Source organism: Prunus dulcis, chromosome 2 (genome assembly GCF_902201215.1).
Source record: "Prunus dulcis chromosome 2, ALMONDv2, whole genome shotgun sequence".
NCBI lineage: Eukaryota > Viridiplantae > Streptophyta > Magnoliopsida > Rosales > Rosaceae > Prunus > Prunus dulcis.
Window position 1 is genome coordinate 23,167,752 of NC_047651.1, and position 16,004 is coordinate 23,183,755.

The window sequence follows — 16,004 nt, forward strand, 5'->3', positions numbered from 1 at the left end:
GGGCCAAATTGACTTATAAAGGATCTATTTTACTTGAAATGTGACGTATTCTCATTAGATAATGTTACTTAATAGTATTTATTTATTCGGTAAAAGGACTCAAACTTAGACCTTGATAGCAAAGAGAGCAATTCTTACCAACTCAACCGACTCATATAATTTATTTATAATTTTTTGATTCGTCTTCTCTTGTATGTTAGAATAGTTTATAATATTACTTTGTTACAAAAGTATAAATAAAAGTTTTTTTTGTTTAATTTTTTTCTTTTTGTCTTCTCTCTTTGATTGCCACTGCAGGGCAGATCCAAATGTACATTGAAATCGCCATCGATGCATGATCCAAACTTGAGTGTAGGAAAAATCCAAACTTTGTTTTGAAGGTTAATTAGTGGTGCATTAACATTTGAGAGAGAGAGTATGAAAAATAAAGATGAGCGAGGTGTAATTAGATCACGTTCTGAACCGGCTTTGCATCCCAATCGACTCAAAGACAAATCTTTGGCTCCCTCTACCTCTACCTCACTTGCTGCCAATTATCGCAATATTGATGCATCCTATGATCAGGGTCAGTTTCACTTTCAATGCATAATAACATGCATTTATTATACGATAAACCTCATAACAATCCATCATATTATCATATTATCATATATAATTATTATTATTATTATTATTTTCCTAATACTGGGGTTTTGCTGTAATTCATATGTATAATGTTATGTTATGACATGATGTTTTTTTGTTTTGGCACAATGTTATGATGTTTTTACAAAAAGGTACTTGCTCTTCTACCCTGTCTTTTGATTTGTGAGGCTTGTTATTGAAGTTATTCGACTTCCTCGTATGTTTTTTATCTAATCAGTTTTAAACTTGTTTGGACAGACTAATTCATGTACATATCTTGAAGAGGTTCTGTGTTTGGTGTCAAGCTATTGACTATTCTCATCTAAGTGGTCATGCTGCCAAATAATCTTTTGTTGAAATAGAGTTATCTCTCTAGCCCATCTTAGTTTAACAATTTTGGTTCTCATTTTGATCATATGAAGGTTACATTCTTGCTGAATATATTTGTAGTTTTCTTTTCTTTATTGTGTGGCTTTCAGATAGTTTATTTATTTATTTATTGTGCAGGGGAATCAGCTGAAACAAGTTGCAAAGGTTCAGATGTTAGATGCCTTGATGATGAAGATGCATCTTGGATATCATGGTTCTGCAATCAGAAAGGGAATGAATTCTTTTGTGAAGTGGACGACGACTACATCCTGGATGATTTCAACCGTTCTGGTTTAAGAAATCAAGTCCCATTCTATGATTATGCACTGGACTTAATTTTGGATGTTGAGTCTTCCAATGGTAAGATATTTGCCTATCTGCAATATGAAATCAATAACTTCTTATGTAACCTGTAAGAAATGCTGTTTGAACATGAACAATAATTTGTTCTCCACTGGGATAAAAACAGATGGTACTTTAACTGATGATGAACAGAACAATGTGATCGAATCCGCAGCAGAGATGCTCTATGGTTTAATTCATGGCAGATACATAGCTACTAACAAAGGATTGTCTGCAATGGTAAGGTGTTTAACCGTGCAACTTTACATGGTTTTGTCATGATGTTGGATTTCAGGCGCCCTAATGCAACAGTGTGCAATTCAGTTGGAGAAGTACAGGAACTATGACTTCGGCAGATGTCCAAGAATTCACTGCAATAAACAACGATGTCTGCCTGTTGGCCAGTCAGACATCCCAAGGTTAAGTACTGTCAAAATCTACTGTCCCAAGTGTGAAGACATTTATGCCTCACAATCCAAACACCAAGATCGTATCCTTGTAATAAAATATGTATGACTTTTGCAAATGACTTCAGTTATGTTTTGTTGAACAGCAGTTTTTCAATGTTTCCTTGACAAACACTCTTAGAAATTGATGGGGCATATTTTGGAACCACATTTCCTCACCTTTTTTTCTTGACCTACGGCCATCTTAAACCGCAGAAGGCGAGTCAGAATTATGTTCGGAGAATATATGGCTTCAAAGTCCACAAGGAGGAATGATCAATCTTTTAGCTGCAAAGGTGCTTCTCTTGATGAAGAAAGGTAAAGGGGTCCAAGCAGTGTTGTTTCCCATTGTAAGGAAAAAAAAAACACAGGGCAGTTCCCAAAAGCCCTGTTTTCATTGTACGTACTGGGTTGTTCATAATGGTTATTTAACTTGTTTAGGTTGAGCACCATGATTCTTTAACAGTGTTAAGTGGAAAGGTTCATATTCTTTCGCGTCACGATCGATATGTGGATGGTGGCCGTTTACTTTCTGAATAGAAAATTTGAAGTGCGTCATGGGGCTTTCCAAGGACGCGTACCTTCTTTCAAATTTCATGCTTAAAAGCTGAAGAGCAACCTCAGCCCTACTTAAAGAGTTAGTTTTTTTTTTTCTTTTGACTTTTCTAGTTTTACCACCGATGCTGTTTATCTGCCTTTCTAGCAGATAAAAAGCTCATAACTTGCTGAAAGGAACCAGAAGTTTTTCTACCAGGAAAAAATTGTGGACAGGAAATTTTATAGGAAACCAAGAGATAGTGATATAGGCAGTAAACCGGTCTATAAGTATTTTTTGGGTAGCATTAAGTCTAATACTGGTGGAGGATATGGTAGTACAGATGACTGTTACCAGCATTCTAGGGCAGATATCTGTTACAAAAAACTACAACAGTTTGGTATCACTTCCATCATTACATTACATTCAAAAGGGTATAAATATTATATATCAGTTTCCATGGACAAACCTAGCTCCAAACCATTCAAGGGTTAGCTAAAAGAGTGCTAATCTCAAGGGTCATCCATCAGAATCACAACAATCACCATGCTGCAGCAGCTAATTTCTCAAAATCACGATGGATGCTCTGAATGCCTTCAGTGATAGCATTTGCTTCTGATTGCAGCTTGCTAATTTCAGAACCTTTGGCCACATCGATTGACATCAGGGTCCCCCGTTTTTCCTTCAAGTCCTTGATCTCCTTATCAATCTGACTGATTGTTTCATTGTTTCTGGCTCTGTCAAAAGTACACTCCGTGATCTGAATGTCAACTTCTTTTGATTGGTTCTCAAGCTGACCCAACTTAACTTTCATTTCAATCAATTCCTTCAGTCGATGCCGTACTGCCGTGACATCAAATCCCAACATTTCCAAGTCAACTAGTGCCTCCAAATTGCTATCAAATAAGTCTCTAGGATCGCCAACTTGCAACTTGGAAGTCTTCTCCACCAAAGAGGCAAAGGTTATCATATTTCCAAGAGCGGATCCTTCGCGACAAACCGCTTTACACTTCATCAGAGGATGAAAATGTGGCCTTTGCGGAAATCTTTTGAATACTTCCATGGATTCAATACTTTTCCAAAATGGAGAACTTCTCACAAAAGGCGAATGTGGACTGTCTTGTTGCTCAACCTCATTTTGTTGCTTGGCAGTCCCAGCAGGGTTACCTAGAGAACACAATCTTGATATTAGTTAAACTAACTACAGCCAAAGGAATCCATTGAAAATTTTCACAATAGCTTACTTGAGCACTCTTTGGCTTTTATAGAATGCATTTCATCTACATACAGTGATAAAGGTTGATCATGGGCAGACGCTGTTGCAGATACTCCAGTCACGGTCACCTGAACTTCTTTTGTCAAGTAATCCATTGTGGAATCCAGAGTTTCTGTCTCTCTCATTGTTTCTTCAGAACCTGCAAATTTAAGAAAGACATGAAATTTAATACAACACAAGATAAAAGAGAACAGGATAAGCAAGTACTTCCAAAAGGGAAAAACAATAAAGAAAAAGCATATCACTATGTTAAGCTAACATTTTTTTTTTTTTGTTCTAGCAACACTTTGAATACATCCATGGTTTCAATTTTTTTCCCAACTGGAGAACTTTTTAGAAAAGGGAAAGTGTTTGACTGTCTTGTTGATCAGTGTCACCTGTTACACCAGTTTCAACCTGTCTTCCTCTGACCTCATTTTGTTGGCTGGAAAACCCTGCAGGATTACCTACAACACAACCTTGATGTTAATCAAACAAACCAAAGCCAAAGAAATACTTTGACAACTTTCTCAATTGCTCACTTAAGCCCTCTATTATTTTCTCAATATCCATTGCAGTATCTTCAGCTTCTGCTTCCACCCTCCTTGCATCTTCAAAACCTCAGATTTTAATAAAGGTATGAATTTTATGCTACGCAGGATAACAATAAATAGGATTAAAATTACTACCAACATTTTAAAAAGCGAGAAAAGGATAAGTACATCCCAATTGTTTTGCTTTTTTTTGTTCGTCTACCAATATGTTGTACTTTTCCTTGTTGACTCATTTTGACAATAGAAAAATCTTTCGGGACTTAATTGTAGCTCCCTCACACACAATTCGGTTGCAGAATCTACACTCAGTATTACCAAAATCAGTGTATTTCTTGAACTGCAAAATCATGGTTTCTTAATTATGTTTCACTACCTCTATTTATTGACTCTTCCAATTTCATTTTCCTAATCACCCATCCAAATGTTGTAATTGACTCGTATGTTTTTCGCAGCAAAAAATTATAGAATACAAAAGCAAAATCATACCAGTCATGGGGAGCATTCAAATTAAATTGCACACGAGTTCCTGTAATTCTTTTTATATGAACTAAAGGTTTTTCCAGGTTCTGATGTACCATACCATTATCATTGACAACTTGAGTCTTAGTCAATTCAACTTGAGCAACAACTCCAGTTCCACTAAGCTTCTCGCCTGCAAAAAATAGAATTTATTCAGGCCACAAGTCTTCTTTCCATTGTGCTTAATTCAGGTTGTTAGCTACTCATACCTGTCAAATCCCACATTGTTATTACAGGCAATTCAAATATATCATTCGTATGATCTGCAGCAAAAGATCCAACGCCATTATGTGCCTCACCCATATACTGGTACAAATTAGATTTTCAAAATATACACATCTATCAAGAATTGTGTAGCTCTGACACATTATACACACCTGTTGCTGGATCTTTTCGGTGTTCAACAAGATATTCAGGCAGTTTTCCCTTCCCTTTTATTTCACTGCTCACCCCATCTTCATTCCATTCAACCTCCTGAATGAATCAATAAGAAATATGATGATCACCAAACTTGGGTTAGAGGGAAATAAATCTCAATAGGATGCCTCAAAATCCAGACTAATTCCAGGAATTAGGTAAACTGAACACATTTTTTGAGTTAATTATAGATAAAATTAAAATAAAACATCATAGTTTTTTCTTTATCAATATTAAAGATTTCTAAAATTATGGGCATGCGCCATCTTAGTCCTTCCTTTCACTTTTACCTCTGAAGTATAATTAAGCTCTCTTGTTTTATGTAACACTGCTATATAAATATATATATATATAATTAAAAAGAAAAAAAAAGAGGCCACTCTGTATTTCAACCATGACTACTTTAATTGCCAAATTAGCATGTATCCAGTTAGCTAAAAGGAGAATCATTCCTTTCTCTTGAACATAAATGTTTTATTCCTTGTCATCATATTGACCTTTCTACCCCAAAGCTTAATGCAGACTGCAGTTTTGATACGTAAAGAGATACAGAAGGAAGCATAGAATACAGGCTTCAGATATACCTCTACAGGGAGCAGACATGATGTTCCAGCATGAGATCCCCCTGTTAGCTCAGAATCTGACCTTATACCAGAAGATTCAATGTTGTCCAGTCCATACTCATCTTCAACATCTTCTTCATCAGCATTTTCGATTTCACTGCCCTTCTTGACTGCAAGAATTTATACACATTTGTTTTATGTGGATTACACAATGAATATGTTAATACAGAAATAATATCATGTAATGTTAATCACTGTGGATATATGCCTCTGGCTAGTGATATTTTCACCAGGCAATTTCAGTGGCCTGCCCCTCCCCTCCGGTCTCACTCTTGGCCAAGGGAAATCACCTTGAGAACTTTGTGGTTTACCTTTATGTTTATAAGAAATGATTTCTTGATTGTCCGGTTCTCCAACCTGTTGTTGCTCAGTCTTCTGCAATAGGAATAAAATGCATTCTAATCAAGGCCATCAGATGTCAGAAGAAACAAATCCAGATAAAAAAAATAATGCATCTCTTTGTTTTTTCTTTTTCTTTTTTGTATATATAGCACTTCTTACTTTCAAATGGCACTCTTCAGATGCTATCAACGCTATCAACTTATAAAATTCATAGAATGAGAGCAAGTTAATGAGGTTTTGAGAGGGAAGACTTGAGTCATGGTTTTGTTTACCCCAAAGGAACACTCAGCAATAGGAGAATATATATACCAACAACATTTGTTTTGACAGATCACTTACCGCACCCTTTCTAACTGGCGCTTCTCTTTTTGATGTTTTAGCTGGCGTTCTCCTTGAAAATGATGGTGTAAAAGATAAGAAGTCTTCTGGATTCTTGGAAAGACATAGAATTGTTGCATCATCATTGGGTTTCTGATTAATTTTTAGTTTCTTTTTGGTCTTTCCATATGGTGATTTATCAATGCAAGGACTCAAGTGCTCCAACTGATTCTTCCATGAAATCCTTGAACAAGCTGTTTTTTCTTCATTATTATCCTTGGTAGCACCTGAACTTTCAAGTGCTTTAGCGACCTCGGAGCTTCTGAAACTCTCGCATGCACGCTTTGATTGTACTTCATAATCCACACTAAAGTGAGCTTCCTGAAACGAAAGGCCAAAACTTTAGCCACCCACAAATAATTTGAGCCCATGTATGCTTTTCAGCATAGAAACTTAAATTTACCAGATAAAATTACAACTATACCCACAAAGACTCAAGCCACGACAACCGTGCAACCCCCTCTCCTCTCCCTCTCTCTTTTTTCCCAATATAAAACAACGGAAAAATATGCATACCTTATAGCAATCAACCCATGTTCCATTGATCTTTGTAATCCATCCTCTCTCCGTCCATTCCACATGAGGCCTCAATTCTGAAGGACTGCATTCCTTTACCTGCTTTGTGAATTTTGAACGGACCATATACTTTTCTTCTGTAAGAATTTGTGTAATCTCTCCGACCCACCAACCCATATCATAGAATGCATCCACCATTTCCATCAAGTTAAAATCTCTTTTGCCAGACTTCGGAGGCTGAGGCCGAATCTGATGGCCATTTACAACCACTTTAACATCACGGTTGTTTGAGCTCTTATATTGAAGCAAGAAAGAGTTAACCCCTAGTTCACCAAGATAAATTGCTGGGAACCAAGCATACAATAGATTGCCTTCGTTGAGATTTATTTCCACTGCTGTCCCATGGCTGAAAATTGTCTCCTCTATCCTCTTTGAACCATTAGTGACAAAGATCAGTTTTCTTTCTCTCAAAAGCATAGCATATAGAAATTTGTATCATATCTCAAAAATAGAAGGAAGCCAGATATGTTGCAAATGAGATAAATGAATGAACTGAGAACGAAGTTGCAAACATATAAGCAAAGACCTCGGTAAATCCAAACTTCAAACTACAGAAAATCACAAGTTCCTAATTTGAAATACCCCAAGTTTTAGTGCCATACTTAATATTAAAAATGTTCACATGATTAATAATCACTCAAGTTTTAGTGCACCATTTTTTGCTTTAGAAAGAAAAAGATAGCAAACGCAGAACCATGGATCTTTTTATAAGTAAATTGATACTGATAGACAGATTACTAAAAGTATCTGCTCTCTGTAAAATTTCATCAATTAATGGTAAAAGATTGAGTTCACAATAAAACCGTCTAACTTAACTTGCCCAAATATGATCTAGGGGGAGGGGGGACTTATTTAAGAAACACAAAACCCAGGAGAAAAAAAATTAGAAAGCATAAACAAACATGATATCCAGTACTGGTTCGGATCATCACATCATCAATTCCCTAAGCAATAAAATAACAAATTTGGTTGATAATTCAGGAAAATCAAGAGAACCAATGATACTCATAACAACCGGTATTTTAAAAAAAATGAACACAGATAAACTGCTCTTAAAAAGTGCAACAACTTAAAAAGATGATCTTTTTAGGAAAATAGAAATCTTTTGAAGGAAAAAAAAAAAAAAAGAATCTAAACGCAGAACAACAAAGGAAGGCCAATGTACAATAAAGAACCTGCATGTTCTTAAATCATGAAAACCAATGGTAGAAAGCTCCAAAGAAAATTCATAAATAAACAAAAGAAAGCGCATGCAAGCATAAACCAAGTACAAATCCTGTTTAAAAAGACAAACCCACATGGATTATTAAAATGTAGAACTAGTACCTCCTTCCGGGCTCGAATCCATACGCCGTCCAGAAAATCCCAATGAGGCCGCAGCTCAGAGCGCCTTAACTCAAGCAGATCAGGTGGGTTTTTGAAACCCACCGTATAGTTGTCATCCTTAAACCTCATCACAACCCCTACCCACCAAGCTTCTTGGTAAAAGGAGTCTACGACGTCTGCGGGCTCGAAGGGCTGGTCAGGATTGTCAGGAGGAGGCACGGGCCGGATGGAGCCCACGTCAACGAGCTCAGTGAGTGGCTTTTTTGGGTCATCGTCGAAGACCAGAGTCTCGTACTGCACCAGAGCCTTGCTTGAGTTGCCAAGGCTCTTCCTTTTCTTCTTCGCTGAGAGATCTGAGGGTTGTGGGTCAAGGATTATGGCAGGGAACCATGCACCTCTATAACCCTCTTCGTTGCTGCAAACTTCCACCTTTGAATCCTTGCTCAAATGCGCTTCGCTCCGCTTCACCACCATTTCTTACTTGTTTTCTCTCACTGTCTCCAGAGAGACAAACACACAATTCAGTAGTGCTTAAGCAAAGCGGTCAAGGTCAAGTTTTGGGAGAAAAGTAGGATTTTTTTTTTTTTTGTCCTTCGATCATAAACGTTTCATCGCTCCAAGACTCTCATATCTCTGGGTAAACGACGGATCGTAAAATTTGAACGATTTGTCGTGTAGATCAAGTTTTGTTGAAAACGACGGGCGTTAGTTCTCCCACTGAGAGTTGTTGGATTGGAATTTGGATGTTTTGGTTGTCCCTAGACCCAAAGCTATATTTGTGTAGTTTTGTTGGGCTTCGGCCCACATTCATAACACTCGGGATATTGTAGTACATACAGATAATTGTTTGTTACCAGCATTCTAGGGCTAATGGCTGTCATAATAAACTACAGAACAGTTTGGTATCACGTCCATCATTACATTCAAAAGGGTATATAGATATTATATATCAGTGTCCAAGGTTAGCAAAGGGAGTGGTAATCTAAAGGGCGTAATCCATCAGAATCACAACAATCACCATGCTGCAGCAGCTAATTTCTCAAAATCACGATGGATGCTCTGAATGCCTTCAGTTATAGCATTTGCTTCTGATTGCAGCTTGCTAATTTCAGAACCTTTGGCCACATCGATTGACATCAGGGTCCCCCGTTTTTCCTTCAAGTCCTTGATCTCCTTATCAATCCGACTGATTGTTTCATTGTTTCTGGTTCTGTCAAAAGTACACTCCGTGATCTGAATGTCAACTTCTTTTGATTGGTTCTCAAGCTGACCCAACTTAACTTTCATTTCAATCAATTCCTTCAGACGATGCCGTACTGCCGTGACATCAAATCCCAACATTTCCAAGTCAACTAGTGCCTCCAAATTGCTATCAAATAAGTCTATAGGATCGCCAACTTGCAACTTGGAAGTCTTCTCCACCAAAGAGGCAAAGGTTATCATATTTCCAAGAGCGGATCCTTCGCGACAAACCGCTTTACACTTCATCAGAGGATGAAAATGTGGCCTTTGCGGAAATCTTTTGAATACTTCCATGGATTCAATACTTTTCCAAAATGGAGAACAACTCACAAAAGGCGAATGTGGACTCTCTTGTTGCTTGGCAGTCCCAGCAGGGTTACCTAGAGAACACAATCTTGATATTAGTCAAACTAACTACAGCCAAAGGAATCCATTGAAAATTTTCACAATAGCTTACTTGAGCACTCTTTGGCTTTTATAGAATGCATTTCATCTACATACAGTGATGAAGGTTGATCATGGGCAGATGCTGTTGCAGATACTCCAGTCACAGTCACCTGAACTTCTTTTGTCAAGTAATCCATTGTGGAATCCAGAGTTTCCGTCTCTCTCATCGCTTCTTCAGAACCTGCAAATTTAAGAAAGACATGAAATTTAATCCAACACAAGATAAAAGTGAAAAGGATGAACAGGAAAAAGAACAAGAACAAGAAAAAGGATAAGCATATCCCTATCATGTTAAGTCTAACAGTATACATCCATGGTTACAATTTTTTTCCCAACCGGAGAACTTTTCAGAAAGGCAAAGTGGATTGTCTTGTTGCTCAGTGTCACCTGTTACCCCAGTTTCAACCTGTCTTCCTCCGACCTCATTTTGTTCGTTGGAAATCCCAGCAGGGTTACCTAGAACAAACCTTCATGTTAATCAAACAAACCAAAACCAAAACCAAAACAATACTTTGAAAACTTTCTCAATAGCTTATTTAAGCCCTCTATTATTTTCTCAATATCCATTGCAGAATCTTCAGTTTCTGCTTCAGACATTGTATCTTCAGAACCTGAGATTTTAAGAAAGGTATGAATTTTATACTACACAGATAACAATAAATAAGATTAAAATTACTACCAACAGGGAAAAGTGAGAAAAGGATAAGTACATCCCAATTTAATATTTTTACATTTTTTTTCTTTTCATCTACCAATATGTTGTACTTTTTCTTATTGGCCCATTTTAACAAAAGAAAAATATTAAGGGATTTAAATGCAGCTCCCTCGCACATGATTCAGTTGCAGAATCTACACTAAGTATTACCAAAAGTCTGTGTGTTTCTTTAAATGCAAAATCATTCTTTCTTAATTATGTTTCACTACCTCTATTTATGGACTCTTCCAATTTCATTTTCCTAATCATCCATAAATGTTGTAATTAACTTGTATCTTAGCAAAAAATCATAAAACCAAAAACCAAAAGCATACCAGTTGAAGAGAGCATTCAAATTAAATTGCACATGAGTTCCTTTATTCTTTTTACATAAACTAAAGGTTTTTCCAGGTTGTGATGTACCATACCATTATCATTCGCAACTTGAGTCTTAGTCAATTCAACTTGAGCAACAACTCCAGTTCCATTGTGCTTCTCACCTGCAAAAAATAGAACTTATCAAGGCTACAAGTCTTCTATTCCATTGTGCTTAATTCAGGTTGTTAGCCACTCATACCTGTCCACTCCAACCTTTTTATCACATGCAATTCACTGCTCGCTACATCTTCATTCCATTCAACCTCCTGAATGAAGTAATTAGAAATATCATGATCAACAAATTTGGGTTAGAGGGAAATAAGGATGCCTCCAAATTCGTACTTATAATTATAGACAAAATTAAAATAAAATACCATAGTTTTTTTTATTAATAATTGTCTTTTTCTAGTAAGGTCAACATTAAATATTCCTAAAATTATGGGCACGGGCCATATTAGTCCTTCCTTTCACTTTTGCAGCACCCTCTGAGGTATAATTGAGCTCTCTTGTTTTATGTAACACTATTTCAAACAATTTTTTTTAATATATAAGTTATTTAAATTAAATAATAATATAAATAAATAAATAAATAAGACACCACTCTGTATTTCAAACCATGGCTACTTTAATCACCAAATTAGCATGTACCCAGTTAACTAACAGGAGAATCATCCCTTTCTTTTGAACAGAAAAGTCTTATTCCCCGTCATCATTTTGGTCTTACATTTGTTTCATAGAAAGCACACTGGTCTTGCATTTTTACCCCAAAGCTTAATGTAGACTGCAGTTTTGATATGTAGAGAGACAGAGAAGAAGCAGAGCATACAGGCTTCAGACATACCTCGATGGGGAGCAGACATGATGCGTCAGCATGAGATCCCCCTGTTAGTTTAGACTCTGTACCAGAAGATTCAATGCTGTCTACTCCATACTCATCAGCAACATCTTCTTCATCAGCCTTTCTTATTTCACTGCCCTTTTTGACTGTAAAAAATTATACATATTTGATTTATGTGGATCATACAATGTTAGTATAGAAATAATATCATGTACTGTAAACAGTGTGGATATATGGCTCTGGCTATTGATTTTTTCACCAGGCAATTTCAGTGGCCTGCCCCTCCCCTCCTCATATCTCACTCTTACTCTTAGCCAAGGGATATCACCTTGAGAATTCCGTACTTTACCTTTTCGTTTAAGAGAAACTATTGCTTGATTGTCCAGTCCTCCAACCTGCTGTTGCTTAGTCTTCTGCAATAGGAATAAAATGCATTCTAATCAGGACCATCAGGTCTCAGGAAGAAACAAAACCAGAGGAAAAAATAATGCATCTCTTGCATTTTTTTTTTTATAGCACTTCTTATTTTCAAATGGCAGTCTCAGATGCTATCAACTTATAAATTCATAGAGAGCAAGTTAATGAGGTTCGGAGAGGGAAGACTTGACTCATGATTTTGTTTACCCCGAAGGAACACTCAGCAATAGGAGAATATATACCAACAACACTTTTGTGCGAGTTCACTTACCACACCATCTCTAACTGGGGCTTCTTTGCTCCTTCGAAATAATTGTGCAAAAGATAAGGAGTCTTCTGAATGTCCCCATATTAACTTCTTGGAAAGACCTAAAATAGTTGCATCATCGTTAGGTTTCTGATTAATTTTAAGTTTCTTTTTGGTCTTTCCATAAGGTGATTTATCAATGCAAGGACTCAAGTCCTCCGACTGATTCTTCCACGAAATCCTCAAACAAGGTGTTTTTTCTTCATTATTATCCTTGGTAGCACCTGTACATTCAAGTGCTGCAGCTAACTCAGAACTCCTGGAACTCTCGCATGCACGCTTTGATCGTACTTCATAATCCCTGCTAAAGTGACCTTCCTGAAACTAAAGGCCAAAAATTTAGCCACCACAAATAATTTGAGCCCATGTATGTTCTCACCATAGAAACTTAAACTCACCTTATAAAATTGCATCCTAATTATTATATTTCCAAGACAGGGTGATCCAACCATGTTTGCCATCATATCCCATAAAGTAACAAGTCATGACACCACCCTCACCCCCCGGCCCTTTTCCCAACATAAAACAAGAGAAAAATACACATACCTTAAAGTAAGGAACCCAGTTTCCATTGATCATAGTAACCCAGTTTCTATTGATCATAGTAACCCGTTTTCCATTGATCATAGTAACCCATCTTCCATCAGTCCAGTACATGTGACGCCTCAATTCTGACTGACTGTATTGCTTCACCTCCTCTGTCAATTTTAAACAGACCATATACTTCTTTCCTGTAAGAACTTTTATAATCTCTCCGACCCACCAACCCATATCAAAGAATGCATCCACCTTTTCCATCAAGTTAAAATCTCTTTCAGCCAACATTGGAGGCTGAGGCCGAATCTGTTTGCCACTTACGACTGCTTTAACAGCACAGTTGTTTGAGCTCTTATATTGAAGCAAGAAATTGTTGGCCCCTAGTTCACCAAGATAAATTGCTGGGAACCAAGCACCGAATAGATGTTCTTTGTAGAGATTCACTTCCACTGCTGTCCCAGGGCTGAAAAATGATCCCACCATCCTCTTTGAACCATTAGTGAGAAATATCAGTTTTCCTTCTATTAGAAGCACAGCATATAGAAATTTCTATCATCCCTCAAAATAGGAATCCAGATACATTGCAAATGAGATAAATGAATGAACTGAAAAGGCATGAACTTGCAAACATATAAGACAAGACTTCAATAAATCCAAACTGAAAACTCCCTAAATCACAAGTTCCTTATTTGAAATACAAAAAACAAAAAACAAAACAAAAGAAGACATGAAAGAAAAAATCTTTTGAGTTAAATATCTATATTGAGAAGCAGACTGCATCAGAACTAGCTAGACGCTGTGGCTAACGCATCATTGGCCATCTATAGCACTTAAATACTCAAAAGTACAAATGTTCACGCAATTAGTAATCATTTAATTCATGGTAAAACATTGTGTTCACAATAAAACCGTCTAACTTAACTTGCCCAAATACGATTTAGGGGGAGGGGGACTTACTTAACAAACACCACAATATCAGAGAAGTCCCAAAAAAAAGATTAGAAAGCACAAACAAACCTGATATCAAGTACTGGTTCGGACAAAGGACAACAAGCAATAAAAATAACAACTTTGGTTGATAATTCAGGAAAATCGATAGAATAAACAAGTGAACCAATGATACTCATGACAACCGGTATTAAAAAAAACATGAAAACGGATACTGATACTCACTGAGCTCGTTGGCCTTGCAACATAAAAAGATCATCTTTTTAGGAAAATAGAAATCTTTTTAAGGAAAAAAGAAGAATCTAAAAGCAGAACAACAAAGGCAAGGCCAACGTACAATAAACAACCTGCATGTTCTTAAATCGTGAAACCAAGTGCAAATCCTGTATTAAAAAACAAACCCACATGCATTATTAAAATGTAGAACTAGTACCTCCTTCAGGGCTCGAACCCATACGCCGTCCAGAAAATCCCAATGAGGCCGCAGCTCAGAGCGCCTTAACTCAAGCAGATCGGGTGGGTTTTTGAAACCAACCGTATACTTGTCGTCCTCAAACCTTATCACAACCCCCACCCACCAAGCTTCTTGGTAAAAGGCGTCTACGACGTTTCCGGGCTCGAAGGGCTGGTCAGGATTGTCAGGAGGAGGCACTGGCCGGATGGAGCACACGTCAACGAGCTCAGTGAGTGGCTTGTTTGGGTCATCGTCGGAGACCAGAGTCTCGTACTGCACCAAAGCCTTGCTTGAGTTGCCAAGACTCTTCCTTTTCTTCTTTGGTGTGCCATCTGAGGGTTGTGGGTCAAGGATTATGGCTGGGAACCATGCACCTTGGTACCCGTCTTCGTTGCTGCAAACTTCCACCTTTGAATCCTTGCTCAAATGCGCTTGGCTCCGCTTCACCACCATTTTCTTATTTTCTCTCACTTTCTCCAGAGAGAAAAACACACTATATTTACTGGTGTTTAGTAGCAGAGGGGTCAAGGTTTTGTCCTCCTTGTTCTCCCAGGACTCTCAAATTGTGCATAACCCAAAGCAGTGTAGATTTCTTGGGCTTCGGCCCACATTTATACCAAAGAAAAGATTTGAATAAACAGCCAACCACTCCACCAAATGGAAGATTCCAAACATTTCCTAATGTAAAGAAAAACTCTAAAAACGTTATCTTGAAATTTGAAGTGTCTTGCTTGGTCTTATTTAAAGCGTGTCAGATTTACAGTTACATTAAGATTCTAGAAGAAATATACATCTGATATATGTTTTGTAATTCACTTATAATGTTTTAATCCAAAAAATATAACTTATAATGTGATTTTATTTGGACATTACATCTGATTTTGTATCTCAATTTATTGGTCGTCTCAAGCTAAAATGGAGGTGCAAATAGGGATGGCAACGAGTCGGGTAGGGGTCGGGTATGACAATACCATCTCTATTCCCGCCCCCGTCCCCGAACTCATCCCCGTTTATTAGGTTTCGGGGAATCCCGTCCCCGTCTCTGTTGGGGGACTATCCCCCATACCCGCCCCGAATCCCCTATTTTTTTGCATAAAAAATATTTATCATATATTTTAACATTAATTTTCATATTAAATTATCATTCAACACATCCAAATTAACTATAAAGTTCAACTCAACTATTCAAAATCATATCAATATGAAATTTCATGAAAAATTAGGAAGAATTAGGATAGGGAAGTTAACTTATGGTTAAACATAAATATTATAAATATTTATTTATTTATTTAAATATAAACATATATTTTCGGGTCGGGTTCGGGATGGGGATGGGGACGCCAATACCATTCCCTCCCCATATCCGTCGGGAATTTTTTAAGTTCAGGGATCCCCATACCCGATACCTATTTAGCCCCAAAATCTCCCTCCGTTAG

At 37.2% G+C, this 16,004-nt stretch overlaps 3 protein-coding genes across 12 annotated transcripts; 1 reads left to right on the top strand and 2 right to left on the bottom strand.

Annotated features, from left to right (window-relative positions):
- Positions 1–417: 417 nt before the first annotated feature.
- LOC117618411 (casein kinase II subunit beta-2-like) lies at positions 418–2,057 on the top strand. Its single transcript, XM_034347983.1, has 5 exons — positions 418–565; positions 1,132–1,353; positions 1,463–1,575; positions 1,660–1,825; positions 1,924–2,057. The coding sequence occupies exons 1-5, from the start codon at positions 418–420 to the stop codon at positions 2,055–2,057; spliced, it is 783 nt and encodes a 260-aa protein (XP_034203874.1).
- Positions 2,058–2,576: 519 nt separating this feature from the next.
- On the bottom strand, positions 2,577–8,966 carry LOC117617505 (DUF724 domain-containing protein 3-like). Of its 8 annotated transcripts, none has more exons than XM_034346896.1 (12): positions 8,307–8,966; positions 6,921–7,349; positions 6,366–6,725; positions 5,996–6,059; positions 5,646–5,794; positions 5,022–5,118; positions 4,854–4,907; positions 4,706–4,777; positions 4,114–4,182; positions 3,970–4,038; positions 3,561–3,731; positions 2,577–3,483 (listed from the first exon to the last, which is right to left on the bottom strand). In XM_034346896.1, exons 1-12 carry the CDS (start codon positions 8,778–8,780, stop codon positions 2,858–2,860), a joined length of 2,634 nt encoding a protein of 877 aa, XP_034202787.1. In that variant the 5' UTR covers positions 8,781–8,966; the 3' UTR covers positions 2,577–2,857. The 8 variants fall into 8 exon arrangements, with proteins under 8 accessions (XP_034202787.1, XP_034202786.1, XP_034202789.1 ...); XM_034346895.1 differs by having other exon boundaries at positions 4,114–4,191; XM_034346898.1 differs by lacking the exon at positions 4,854–4,907.
- A 182-nt stretch (positions 8,967–9,148) lies between these two features.
- LOC117617507 (DUF724 domain-containing protein 3-like) lies at positions 9,149–15,131 on the bottom strand. 3 transcript variants are annotated; one of them, XM_034346904.1, is made up of 10 exons: positions 14,548–15,131; positions 13,176–13,652; positions 12,594–12,947; positions 12,255–12,318; positions 11,909–12,051; positions 11,267–11,333; positions 11,118–11,189; positions 10,305–10,451; positions 10,006–10,176; positions 9,149–9,928 (listed from the first exon to the last, which is right to left on the bottom strand). In XM_034346904.1, exons 1-10 carry the CDS (start codon positions 15,019–15,021, stop codon positions 9,321–9,323), a joined length of 2,577 nt encoding a protein of 858 aa, XP_034202795.1. In that variant the 5' UTR covers positions 15,022–15,131; the 3' UTR covers positions 9,149–9,320. The 3 variants fall into 3 exon arrangements, with proteins under 3 accessions (XP_034202795.1, XP_034202796.1, XP_034202794.1); XM_034346905.1 differs by having other exon boundaries at positions 10,383–10,451; positions 12,594–12,953; XM_034346903.1 differs by having other exon boundaries at positions 12,594–12,953.
- Between the last annotated feature and the right edge of the window lie 873 nt (positions 15,132–16,004).

Coding starts and splice junctions, on each gene's coding strand:
- LOC117618411 (XM_034347983.1), top strand. CDS start 418: ATGAAAAATAAAGATGAGCGAGGTGTAATTAGATCACGTTCTGAACCG. Junction 566..1,131: donor TGATGCATCCTATGATCAGG/GTCAGTTTCACT, acceptor TTTATTGTGCAG/GGGAATCAGCTGAAACAAGT. Junction 1,576..1,659: donor ACAAAGGATTGTCTGCAATG/GTAAGGTGTTTA, acceptor TGTGCAATTCAG/TTGGAGAAGTACAGGAACTA.
- LOC117617505 (XM_034346895.1), bottom strand. CDS start 8,780: ATGGTGGTGAAGCGGAGCGAAGCGCATTTGAGCAAGGATTCAAAGGTG. Junction 7,350..8,306: donor GGATTCGAGCCCGGAAGGAG/GTACTAGTTCTA, acceptor AATGGTTCAAAG/AGGATAGAGGAGACAATTTT. Junction 6,060..6,365: donor CGCCAGTTAGAAAGGGTGCG/GTAAGTGATCTG, acceptor TTCCTATTGCAG/AAGACTGAGCAACAACAGGT.
- LOC117617507 (XM_034346903.1), bottom strand. CDS start 15,021: ATGGTGGTGAAGCGGAGCCAAGCGCATTTGAGCAAGGATTCAAAGGTG. Junction 12,052..12,254: donor AGTTTCTCTTAAACGAAAAG/GTAAAGTACGGA, acceptor AATTTTTTACAG/TCAAAAAGGGCAGTGAAATA. Junction 11,334..11,908: donor CATGTCTGCTCCCCATCGAG/GTATGTCTGAAG, acceptor TACTTCATTCAG/GAGGTTGAATGGAATGAAGA.